Source organism: Heterocephalus glaber, unplaced genomic scaffold (genome assembly GCF_053883595.1).
Source record: "Heterocephalus glaber isolate CG9 unplaced genomic scaffold, H.glaber_assembly_v1.0 deba00000331, whole genome shotgun sequence".
Taxonomy (NCBI): Eukaryota; Metazoa; Chordata; class Mammalia; order Rodentia; family Bathyergidae; genus Heterocephalus; species Heterocephalus glaber.
The window spans coordinates 19498196-19510312 of NW_028258142.1; the positions used below are offsets into that span (position 1 = coordinate 19498196).

Genomic DNA, 12117 nt, shown 5'->3' on the forward strand with positions numbered 1-12117 from the left:
ACAGTTTAGTTTTAGTCTTCAGCATGTAGAAAGTCAGTTTTGCTAGCACCATTTATTAAAGAGGCTATCTTTCTTCCAGTGAACATGTCTGGGCCCTTTGTCAAAGAAGGTGGCTAAGTGTGTTTGGGGTTCTGTCAGCATCTTCTAATCGATTCCACTGATCCTCAGGTCTGTTTTTGTTTGTTTGTTTGTTTTGCCAATATCACGCTGTTTTTATCACAGTAGCTCTGTAATATAATTTTAAGTCAGGGACTGTGATACCTACTGCCTTGCCTTTGTTGTCCAAAAACAAATGCTGGCAGGGCTGTGGGAAAGGAGCCCTTCTCCACTGGTGGTGGGAGTGTAGACTGGTGCAACCGCTGTGGAAATCAGTGTGGAGATCGCTCAAAAAACTAGGATTACAGATCCCATTTGACCCAGCTATTCTCCTTGGTATCTTCCCAAAAGAATTAAAAGCATTGTACCACAGCGATATATGTATACCTATGTTTATAGTGGTACAGTTTATAATAGCAAAATCTTGAAAACAACCCAAATGCCCATTAACTGATGCAGAGATTAAAAAAAAGATACAAGTTTTTTACATAATGGAGTACTACTCTGCCATAAAGAAGGATGAACTTGAGATGTATCTAGGTAAATGGATGCACCTTGAAACCATACTTTTAAGTGAAATAAATCAAACACACATTGTCTCTGGTGTGAGAAACCGAAAGTGTCAAGGACTGAAAAGCATAACAGATACTGCAAAATAGGAAGAAATTGTTCAAAATTACACAGAGTGAGATATTTTGTTAATAATTAAAATGTTTTATGCAAAAAAGGTTTATTATTAGGAAGTGAGTTGAGAGATAGACTAGAAAATGAAAATATATTCTTTTAAGATCATGATACACGGTATATTTGCCATTGTTATGCTCTAATTTTTGTTATGAAAAATTTTTTCATAGAATGGCTTTTATATTTTTATTGATATTTACTTGTATTACATTAAAATAAAAAGATAATAAAAACCAAAACCCCCACAAAATATAGTACAGATAATGATTATCCTTGCTATCTGAACACTCCTATTTGCTACTGTAATACAGAAAAGAAAGAAATTTGGATAATATGGTGTCTGTCTCTCACCATCTGAGGTTTCTGCCTGAATTTTCATTATCTTCACTGAGAAGTCAACAGATTTGGATAGTGAGAGATATTTGTGTTTAATATGTCTATATCATATCAAATCACATCTGAGATAATTTCAAGCAGAGTTCTATTATACCAGTTCCAAACTGCTGCTGTGATGGAATACTGATGTTACTGAAAAATATGGAATAATGAAAAGTAAAATTTACTGTAAAAAAAGTGGAGTCCAAAGGTTTTAAACTAAGTCCAACAAGAATTAAGCTAAGCAAAACAAGAACTGGAAATAAGCAATTACATGTATAACTCAGCTATTATACACAAGAAAATGCTTCAGAAGCCTGAAAATATCGTTCTAGTTAACTGTCATTTTAATAGAAAGAAAAAATTGAGTATCTAACAAACAATAATATAAAAAGGTTCCCAGAAAGCATTTTAATAGGCTAGCAAAATGCCAGCATTTTATTGTCAAGGAAATAGCCATAATTATCTTGCCAAATAACAGCTGTAGTGAATCTTTGATATGTTTTCTCCCTAAAAGAATGTAAGCGCTATGACGGCAAAGAATGTTATCTATTTTATTCAGAAGTGTATTCCAAATTTCTAAAATGGTTACTGACAAAAATATTGCTAATGTTATGAAATAAATTGGTCACAAAAATATTTGTATGAGATACCATCATTTATGAAAACACAAATCTTTATTTATAATAAATTATATTCCAGATTATATGCACGTATATATAGACACATAAACATAACTATAGCTATATGCCTCAAGTAAGGATATATCATTACTTATAATAAACAAGTCAATAAGACCTGAAAACAAGATTACTTGTTATAAAGAAAATCCCAAGAGGAGGTCACATAAAAATTAAAAAGAATATATTCAGAATAGTAAAGAAGTTGTTTTAAATCATTTAATCTCTAGTAAATGCTTGATTTCAAGCATTGATATTGATAGTCAAGGCTTCTTTGTTAAATATATTAAAACAAGATAACAAATATTATATGCTGAGCTGAGGTCTCTGTAGGTTGAACTGAATATAGGATTGTTACATATGCATTTGGATAAAATGAAGGCATATTGGATGGAGGCTCTTATCCAATATGACTGATGTCCATATAAAAGGGGTAAATCTGGACACTGAAAGAAGTGCACAGAGACTGGGCCATGTGAAGAAAAAGGCAAGTGATGGAGGTGATATGTCTATAAGCCAAGGGACACTAAAGATTACAGCAAACTGCTGGAAGCTAGCGGAGAGGCACCTAATAGCTTTTTCTTCACAATTTTCAGAAGAAACCTACCCTATCAAAACCTCAATCTCTGAATTCTCATATACAGCCAATTAGAAAGGAATTAGAAAGGAAAATCTCTAGGCAGATAAAATTCTTTAATAAGTAAAACGGTAAAATCTGAAGTGATCAGATGTGAATGCATGATGAAGTCTTATCTTCAAAGACTTTACTTTATGAAGTGTGATAAAAGGGACATTCAAAAACCATATACTACTTTCACCTTGTAGCTTCATACATCCTTGAACACACTGTTTCATATCCCACAGATTACAGGTTTACTTTAGTTGAAAATTTAAATTCTAAAAACATTATCTGCTGATGTTTGCAAAGTTACAATTGTCTATTGGAAGCCAGTAAGAGACAAAGTAAGTTCACCAATCTGAAAAACTGCAACAATAGCTTATCAACAGCCATTTATACTGAAGTTTAGGAGTGGTCAGGTTGTTAATCAGCTGCCACATATCAAAGGTCATTTACTGGTTACCTGGAGAGTAAGATAAGAAAACAGCCTCTGACATTAATTTCATGTAATTCTAAAAATAAGTCAGTTCTTCTACGGAAAAAAAGCAAATTTTGCTAATATGCTCATTTTCCTTCTATCAAGAACATAGCAGGGGTGGAAGGAAGTAATTATATTTCCCTGTATTTTCTTTCCCTTATTAAAAATAAGATGAGGGCCAGGGATTTAGCTCAGTGGTTCCGGTGCCTGCCTCGCAAGCACAAGGTCCCAAGTTCGATCCCCGGCACCAAAAAAAAAAAAAAAAAAACCACACATAAAAATAAGATGAAACAGCTGGGGAAAAAGAAATTATAAAGGAAGTAGAAATGACAAGCCTATATACTGATACTAGTATCAAGATTTTTTTCATTGATTCAGATCTATTCATGGAAGGAAACATTTATTCCAGCTTCTCAACAAAGGCTATTAAAAACTATAGATTAAGAATAGAAAGTGTAATATAAAATAATATCATGAGGCTTATCCATAAAAGGTGAAGCCCTACATTTTACCTTAGATATTACATAAGCTATAAATACAAGCTTCTACATATGCATATATTATAGTACTTATGCTATCATACAGTGATTTGTTTTAGAATTTCAATTTAAAAAAATTCTTTGAGAAACTAAACTGCTAATAATCTTCCTTCCAGAATTTGAGTTCAGTACCTTCTATCTGTGGCACTTCACCATGAAGCTTGGCTTTGCTGGAGAAAGGTGCATTCTGTAGTACTAATGCAAAAAGAGATGGGATCAAGGATTGCAAGGCAGAAAGATACATATGGAGCTTATGTTCATCCAGACCATGTTCTCCTTCCTGAAACATAAGGAGATGGAAGCTAATTTTAGTCTTTAGAAATTACATTGCTAATTGGATTCATGTTTATTTCCCTTTGTGGCAAATAAAACATTTAAGGACCTGTATGTTGAACTCAAAACATAACATTTAATGAAGACATCCTTTCAAAATGTGCAGAAGTAACAAGCCAGTGTAGAGCTAACAGAATCTTTTATATGGAAAATTTCAGGGTAAACATGAGTCATCTCCAACATTGAGAACTTTTTTTATAGGTTCTCTTTTTCTGTTGGGTGGGTCTTTATCTTTTAAAATTTTATAAGTCAAGTTAAAGAAATTAAAGTGAGACATAGGAATCATTTTAAATGTTCAACAGTGCTTTCAACTGACCTTCTTGTATTTCCTGTGTCCTTTTATATATTTGGTAATATATGTATTTGCAAGTATTCAAAGTGCTTTAAAATAATTGTGGGCACAGAAAAAAGTAGAAGAAACTTCAAAAGGAAACAAAAAGAAGATGACAGAACAAAACAGAGTTAGAGGATCAGTGTGGTATTTAGAAACCTAATATTAAGGTGAAAAGAAGATCATTAGAGATTAAAGCATTTATTGCTGTTCAAATCTACTTGATATCATTATTGTATTTAAAATAGCAACTGTATCAGAAATATCAAAGATGAATTATTTACTAAGTTCTTAATTAATCTGTTCATGTAAGAATTTCTATCTATACCAAATGTACTATTTTTTAATTGCAATGTGGAATTGGTCAAGTTATAATATGGGAGAAGAAAAACCAGGTGTGGATAATTCTTAGGCAGAATATAAACATTTAAAAAATTTCCTACGTTTCAGAGAACAGTGTACCTTAGTCAACAGTCTATGGTTTTAAAAAAAAACCCATTCTGAAATTTATACAAAGAATAGCCCTATTTTAAAAATTAAATAAATACATATGAACACATATAAGACCATGTACTGAGTAATTACAATGCTTTACTGTAAGAGCCTTATAGGTCCTTTAACAATTTGAGGGAGAAAAGGTAAGAGTTTGGAGTCAAGAGACCGGTATCAGGTCCTGGTTATGTCATATTATAGCAATGGGCCCCTGGTAAGTTACTTATATGCTATGTCTCAGTTTCCATAAAAAATACAGAATACAACTCAAAGGGTTATGAGAAAAATAGGATTTTAATATTTAACGTATCTGGCTAAACAGCACAAATAAGTATTCATGAAACGTTAGTTTCTCTTGTAACCCCTAGTGATAGTTAACTACTGTGCCAACCTGGGTAAAATAAATTTTTGGAACAAAAACTAGGTCAAGAATTGTCTATCTAATTTTTTTCAATTTTTTTACTTTGTTAGAATAAAAAGTTTTGAAATTATAAAAACATGTTGAGATACATTTGGACCCAATAACTTAATAAATGAAATTATTAGGTTAAAAAAAAGTAAGGAAATAACTTGCAGTGAAATAGGCACAATTGAAGCAATTTTAACATCATATAAATAAGAAAGCTGCACAAACTCAGATTTTAGTTCTGTTTCTGGAACTACTGTATGTAAAAACTGTGACGCCCTCTGATAGATGCAGACCATGCCCATTTTCTCCTAGCTTTGGCAAAACTTTCTCAAATCTCTTGTGGCTCAAGTCAAACATAATCTTGCTAATTATTGGTATCAGGTATTCAGCTAAGTGTTATTTTCTGTTTTTGTTCCCCAATAGTCCTCTAAGATGGTTTAGAATAGACCTTTTAAATTGCTACAAACTATATAAATAAAGGACGGACTTACCCTGAGAAGCTTCTCAATCTTGTTCAGTAGTGTAGGTATAAGATGAGACTGTAAATTTCCAAGTTCTGTGGTCCAAGCAGCATAAGCTGGTAAAAATACTTGATGTGTTGCACTAACTACTCTTTCTGAGGGATCACCCAAGGCTGATTGCAACAATTCAAAACCCTGCCAAAGAGCAGTGGAGAGGTTTAGAAGAATAAACTTTCTAAAACACTTAATAAGTCACCATAATACTCCTCTTCTCATTTTCTTAAATGTCTTGTATCCATTGATGAGCAAACCGAAGAGAAGGGTTGAAAAACAGCATACATTAATGGTGGTTTTGACACGAAGCTGTGGAAGAACTATAAAGAAGTCACAACAGTCTTTCCTTTGAGTTGCAAGATTGAAACCAGGCAGTTACCTTCAACTGACTAAAGCTGGCATAGTTGTCATTCCTACTACAGATTATGAAGTACCCAAATCAAAGTTTTAGAATATTATTAGAAATTTTATAATGGGGTAAGAGAGATTCATTCTGAAAAACATACCTGTTGATACTTGTCTGGATCATCAATGTATCCCATAATGATTCCGAGGCTTTTGATGACAGCTTCTCTTACCAAATCTGCCTTATCTTCCATTAACATCTGTTGCAACATTGAGAGAACCAAGGAACTACGGATTTCTTTCTGAAAATAACCAACACGTATTTACTATTTATTTACACTGAAGTAAAAAGGTATAGAAAGTAATGACAAACACCCATGTGTTCAAAATCCAGATTAAACAGATATTAACAGATATTAAACAGATATTATATTTTGCTGTTTGCTTCAAATCTTTATTTTTTGAATCATAAAACATTAAACACATCCAAAATATTGTTCTCTCCAAATCTCTCCCACCACACTCTATCTCTAGAGGTAATAATATCTACTCTGAATTCAGTATTATTTCCCAACATGTTTTTATATTCAGAGCCTGCCAAAAAAATGTACATACACTTCAGGAAAAGAAAAATAATATGTTTTTTTTAACAGGTGGCATTATCCTCATATGGGGGACCCTTCAGGATGTCGTATATTACAGAAAACCCACGACACTGCTGGCTTAGAGAAGAAATTGAAAATGTATGTACAATTTGGGCTTGGTGGTGCATGCCTGTAATCCAAGGCCTTGGCAGGCTGAGGCAGGAAGATTGCTGCCAACACTGCAAAGTTCAAGGACAGCCTGAACCACACAGGGAGACACTGTCTCAAAAAACAAACAAATAAACAACAACAAAAAAAAACAAAAAAAAAGAAAAAAAGAAAGGAAGAAAATGCATGTGTAGCAAACTCAATGACCAAGGTTACCCAAGCAGCAGTTCTCCATACCAATAAATGTCTGGACATTAATGGCCACCACTTTGAACATTTCTTGTAATTGTGGAGGCCAAAAGTTACTTGTATTAATCTTATGATATCTCAATAAATTTGGTAAAACAGTAATAATGAGTAAGCTTCAGGTGGATGTTTACTTCACATTGATCTGGGCTGAAATTGTCATTAGTTCTATGCCCTACAAGGAGTCCCCATGGGAAAGGTCAGCAGGTGTTACTCTAGTTAAGCCATAAGCACACAGAGGAACTAGTGAGGGGCAGAGATTTTGCTATTATCAATTATAAGATCCTCTGAAGAAACATTATCATTACTATTGCTTTGTGTTGTAGTAGCAGATCAGAACCGCTAACTTATTGAGAGCAAATGATGCTCATCTCAACCTTGGAACAATAAGTAACAGGATGCTCAGACTCACACCTATTTATATGATTTATCATAACAGCAAGACAACATTTTTTTTCTGTTGGCTAAAAAAAAAAAATATATACATACATTTATATATTATATATATATTTATCATGCCAGTTCCTGAAGAAAGTATGAGAAACTAAGAACTCTGATGTACTGTTATTAGAAGTATAAATCCACACTATCTTGGTCAGAGATAATTTAATACTATTAAAATAAAAATATGCAGCTGGGGATTTAGCTCAGTGGTGCCACCACCTATCTCGCAAGTGCAAGGTCCTGAATTTGACCCCCGGTACCAAAAAAAATTTTAAAAATAAAAATAAATAAATAAATAAATAAAATAAAAACATGCAAATGCTGGAAGAAGCAAAATTTGAGATACTAACAATATGAGAAACTTTAAAAATGTATAGATAACCCACAAGAATCTATCAACTATTTATATTCACGTACTATAGTAGGATATAGAATATTATATTTGATTAATTTGAGGTACAATTTTAGAAAAGTTATGAAAATACAAGCTGGCATATGCATTAATTTTTATTTCCTACCAGTATGAATTAAAAAATTAACAGTGGATACCCTTGGAGAGAATGATTGGGGTCAGGGAAGGTAAGCTTTTGGGTTTTCTTTTCTGCACTGTATGAATATTCATTTTTAATTAGCTAAATATATTCTTGCTTGGAGTGAGGCTATGGACTATTCTTTCTTTTTATCTCTCTGAATAAAAGAACATTCATCATATATATTGCTTTCTAAAAAGACAATCATTTTACTATTGGCTTCTCATTCTTCACCAAAGAAAATGAGATTAAGAGTAAATGCAACTAAATAACTCTGGTAATATTATATAATTCCATTCTTGTAGACTAATTTCTTGAAGGAGGAACACAAGTCTAGACTAGGCAATTTAGCAAGACCCTGTCTCAAAAAATAAAAGGGGCTCGGGATGTAGCTCTTGCAAAGGCTGTAAGTTCAAACCACAGTGCTGAAAGGAAAAAACCCCAAAAAACAAAAAAACCCAGCCACAGATACATGAGGAAATGGGTGTAGCTGTATCCCAATAAAACTTTCTTTACAAAAACAGGCTGTGGGATAGGTTTGGTAGACAGGCTGTAGTATGTCAAGTATTTAAATTAATTCATTCCTTTCTAAGACCTGGACCTATAGGAAGATTGTAGTAAGTGGCTAAGAGTCCAGTGATTCTCAATCTTTTGGTGGCACAAATCTCTTACTAATTTAAAACTTGATAAGCATCTTAAAGAACTTTAGGTAATATTTATACATAGTTATTAAACTAGCAATACCCTGTCTCAAAATTTTTTTTTTTAAGAGTAGGAAAAATTTATTGGGAGAAAAAAAGCTTCTGAATAACGGGGACCAGAAGGTGAGTTGCCTGCTCACCCCACTTTTCAAAGATGTTTTATACAGCAAAGCCATGTGATGAGGTGGGTACAAAGTGGGACAAAACTATAAGACCCAATGGAAACTTACAAGGTGGGCATGAGGTGAGACAAAACCATGACCAACCAATAAGATTACAAGTACAGTCACCCAGGTAATATTTATTAAATGGGGGTCAAATGGGGGAGCAAGTCACATAGCAAGCACACAAGGATTTTCAATAAGAATGGGGGTCAGAGATATTTCCTGGAGAGGCTGGGTTAAGACCTTGACCACCCACCCAGGAGGTTGATACCTATTTAGCATATCAATCACTGCCATCTATACCCAGGGGAAGCACAAAGGGGTGTGCTTTCTCCTTTTACAATGCTGGCCTTCAGTGAGTATGTCTTGATTGTCCTCCATGTTGGCTCCTGGCTGTGTTGGCTCTAGGAGGGCTGGTCCTGTCTAACTGCACACAAGATATCTAACGTATCTATCTGCAATATACCCCCCTCTGAAGAAGTACCTTTAACTGCTGTGAGCAGGTAAAGGGCAAAGACTGTTCTGGCTACTTCCAGTTGAAGAGGGTTGTAACTGTGATCAGCAGTTAAGAGCTACTCTACAGAATCTATCTAAAGGCCCTCAATAGGTGCCACGCATTGTCATCTTAGTAGCCATATAGCTTTGAGTCAAAGACGTAGGATCCTGTAGGAAAGGTTCCTTCAAGTCCTGGATTCTTTGTTGACCTTGAAGGGCCAGGGCCAAAATACTGGCTGTCCTCTTAGCCCAGTTACCTTTCTAGTTTTGGTCTCCAAACTCTGACCAGTGATCTCGGTGGAAGACCTCCAAAATGACATAGGGGGAAGAGATGTTAACTCCCAAACCTACTAGATAACTGAGTTCCTGTTCTCTAAAATCAAAGAATGAATTCTAGGAACAGAGGTTAAGAGTAAGAAAAATTTATTGGGAGAAAGAAAGCTTCTGCCTAAGAGGGACAGAAGGGGGACCGGAAAGTGGATTGCCCCCACTGTCTCAAAATTTAAAAATGGCTGGGGATATAGCTCAGTGTTAAAGCCCTGAGTTCAATTTCTGGTATTTCAAAAAGAAAATTATTTAAAAATAAAAACAAGCTCATTCAATGTTTACATAAGTACTATTTTTAATGAAAATAACTATAGAAGAATTTTGTTCCAATTTCTTTCATTCATTGTTCTGCAATCCATTTATTGTGATATAGTTGTTTTTTTTTCTTTTTTGATACCAGGGATCAAACTTGGGACCTTGCACTTGCAAGGCAGGTGGCAGAACCACTGAGCTAAATCCCTGGCCCACTGTGATAAATAGTTTTAACTAAAGTATTTTAGGAAGAAAATCTGACATCATGGAAAAAGTATAATGAAAAAAGAATATTTTAATAGCGCTTTCAGATAAAAACATGGTTCACAGATAATAAGCACTTAAAACTTGATATATTAAATTCCATTGGTACATCTCAGGGTTTTTTTGAGACAGAGTCTCACTATGTAGTTCAGGCTACTCTTGAACTCACTATGTAGCCCAAGTTAGCTTCAAATTCACAGTGATCCTTCTGCCTCAGCCTTCCCAAGTGCTGAGATTACAGGTGTGTGCCACCATGGCTGGCAAAACCTTGGATTTTTTATTCATTCGGGAAAAAAATCAGATCAAAACTTAGAGATGTTTTTCAACAGTGATACTTTAATTGTATCATTTCAAAAATCCACTGATCTCATTATAAAGAAATCTTTATGTATTTAGAAGACTTTAAGCTTAGAGTGGCAGATACTAGAACTCACTTAAAAGCTCTAATTTTATCACTATCAACAAACCCTGCTCTTTTGTTTTCCTTGAAGTGACAGGGGCACTTAAGGAAGAACAGAATGCCTGCCACATACCAATGTGTGAAAAATCACAGCTTGATTGTCACTGGTTCTGTCAAGCAAACTTGATCTCCCATGAAAAAGTGGGTAGTTTAGCTAATAACTGTATAACAACTGTGTAAGTACTTTTCCTGCAAACAGCAAAGATGCAAGGGCCAAAATTTAGTAAAATTAATAATTTTATTGATTCAACAAGCTCTTTTTTAAAAAATAAAATTGGCTTGTTATGTAATGGCAGTGAAGAATTGAATCATATTCATTCTCATTTAGGGGGCCACTTCTCTAATTAGTCTAATGCATGAGCATTTTTATCCACCATGCTTTTATACCAACATTTCAAATGTGAACATAATGAGATAGACAAAGAACGTCTTATCATTATAAAAATAGTTTTCACCTCATCAGCCTCTTGGAAAGGATTTTAAGAAACAATGCAGGTTCCTCAGACCACTATCTGAGAACTGCTATATGCAAAATCAATGGTAATATACTTAGCTGCCTACAATACAATAATGTACTAATGTGAAGCTTTTCTTTTTTGGCTCATTTCTTTCCCTTATTAAAACAGCACGTCTAAGAGATTTTGAATTACAATATATGACATTTTAAAAAGGCTCCTTTGCTATTAAAGAAAAAATGCTTTAAGAAAAAAAGAAAGACAATTCTTACAGGAAGGTAAGGTGCCAATGCTCCACAGGATTCTGCCACAAGTAGTCGTCTTTCTGGGTATTTGTGATTAATCTAGAGTAAAAAAAAAGCATAAAAAAATTACCCCCTCTTCTTCCAACAGAGAATTACTTTTCACCACAAATCCTGTTAAGAATGCAATAAAGCTTCTTCCTTTTCCATTTTTGGGAATCCCTGTGTGGCTATACCTAGATCAGGAATAAGGGAAACCAAGAGAGTTTAAATATGACAAAGGGATCAAATGTTAAAGGGGGAAATGAAAAAAAGGGAAAGCCAAGATGAAGATTTGGCAAAAAGTGTCTAGAGCTTATGTGCTTTCCTAGGATTAGGCTTTCTCTAGGATGTCAGGAGAAATCAGGACTTACTGTCTAGCAACAGTAGTATATTCTTTAATCTGGAAAATCTGGCTTCTACATCTTATAGATGCAGTCAATTTGTCCCAGTCATCTCTTTTACCTAAGCTTTAGAAAGTTAATCAATGATGTAATCAGCTTAACTAAAACTCTGCTTTTCTTTTTAAAGTAAGAAGGCTTCATTCCTGTTTGCATATGTGCACTGATGGTGTTTTGTTATTGTGGTGACTACACTGAACCATAACAAAAAAATAACAAAAAAAGTGACACATACTGGGCTTTGTTCCCGTATGTCTTCTTCATAGAATATAAATCTTTCTTTGACTGGAAAGGAAGTGTATCTGTTCTCATATTTCCATATGAAAAGGTGACATAATTCAATAATGTATTGGATGCCTAAAATTAAGAAAAGAAATTATATAGTAATCTATTGGGCAACAAACTAGAGGTAGGTGGATAGACAGATCCCTGATATCCACAGTTATGCA

General features: G+C 34.1%; 1 protein-coding gene across 10 annotated transcripts in view; it reads right to left on the reverse strand.

Annotated features, from left to right (window-relative positions):
• Relch (RAB11 binding and LisH domain, coiled-coil and HEAT repeat containing) overlaps positions 1-12117 on the reverse strand; it is a 97685-nt gene that overhangs the window by 38338 nt on the left and 47230 nt on the right. For all 10 annotated transcript variants that reach the window (XR_002387299.2, XM_004858441.4, XM_004858440.3 and 7 more), the window contains 4 exons: positions 11259-11330; positions 6058-6198; positions 5528-5692; positions 3604-3751 (listed from right to left, as the gene is read on the reverse strand). Coding sequence is in view for 9 of the 10 variants with exons in the window: in XM_004858441.4 (XP_004858498.1) it covers positions 3604-3751; positions 5528-5692; positions 6058-6198; positions 11259-11330 (526 nt within the window). In the remaining variant the exon portion in view is untranslated. The remainder of the gene's footprint in view (positions 1-3603; positions 3752-5527; positions 5693-6057; positions 6199-11258; positions 11331-12117) is intronic.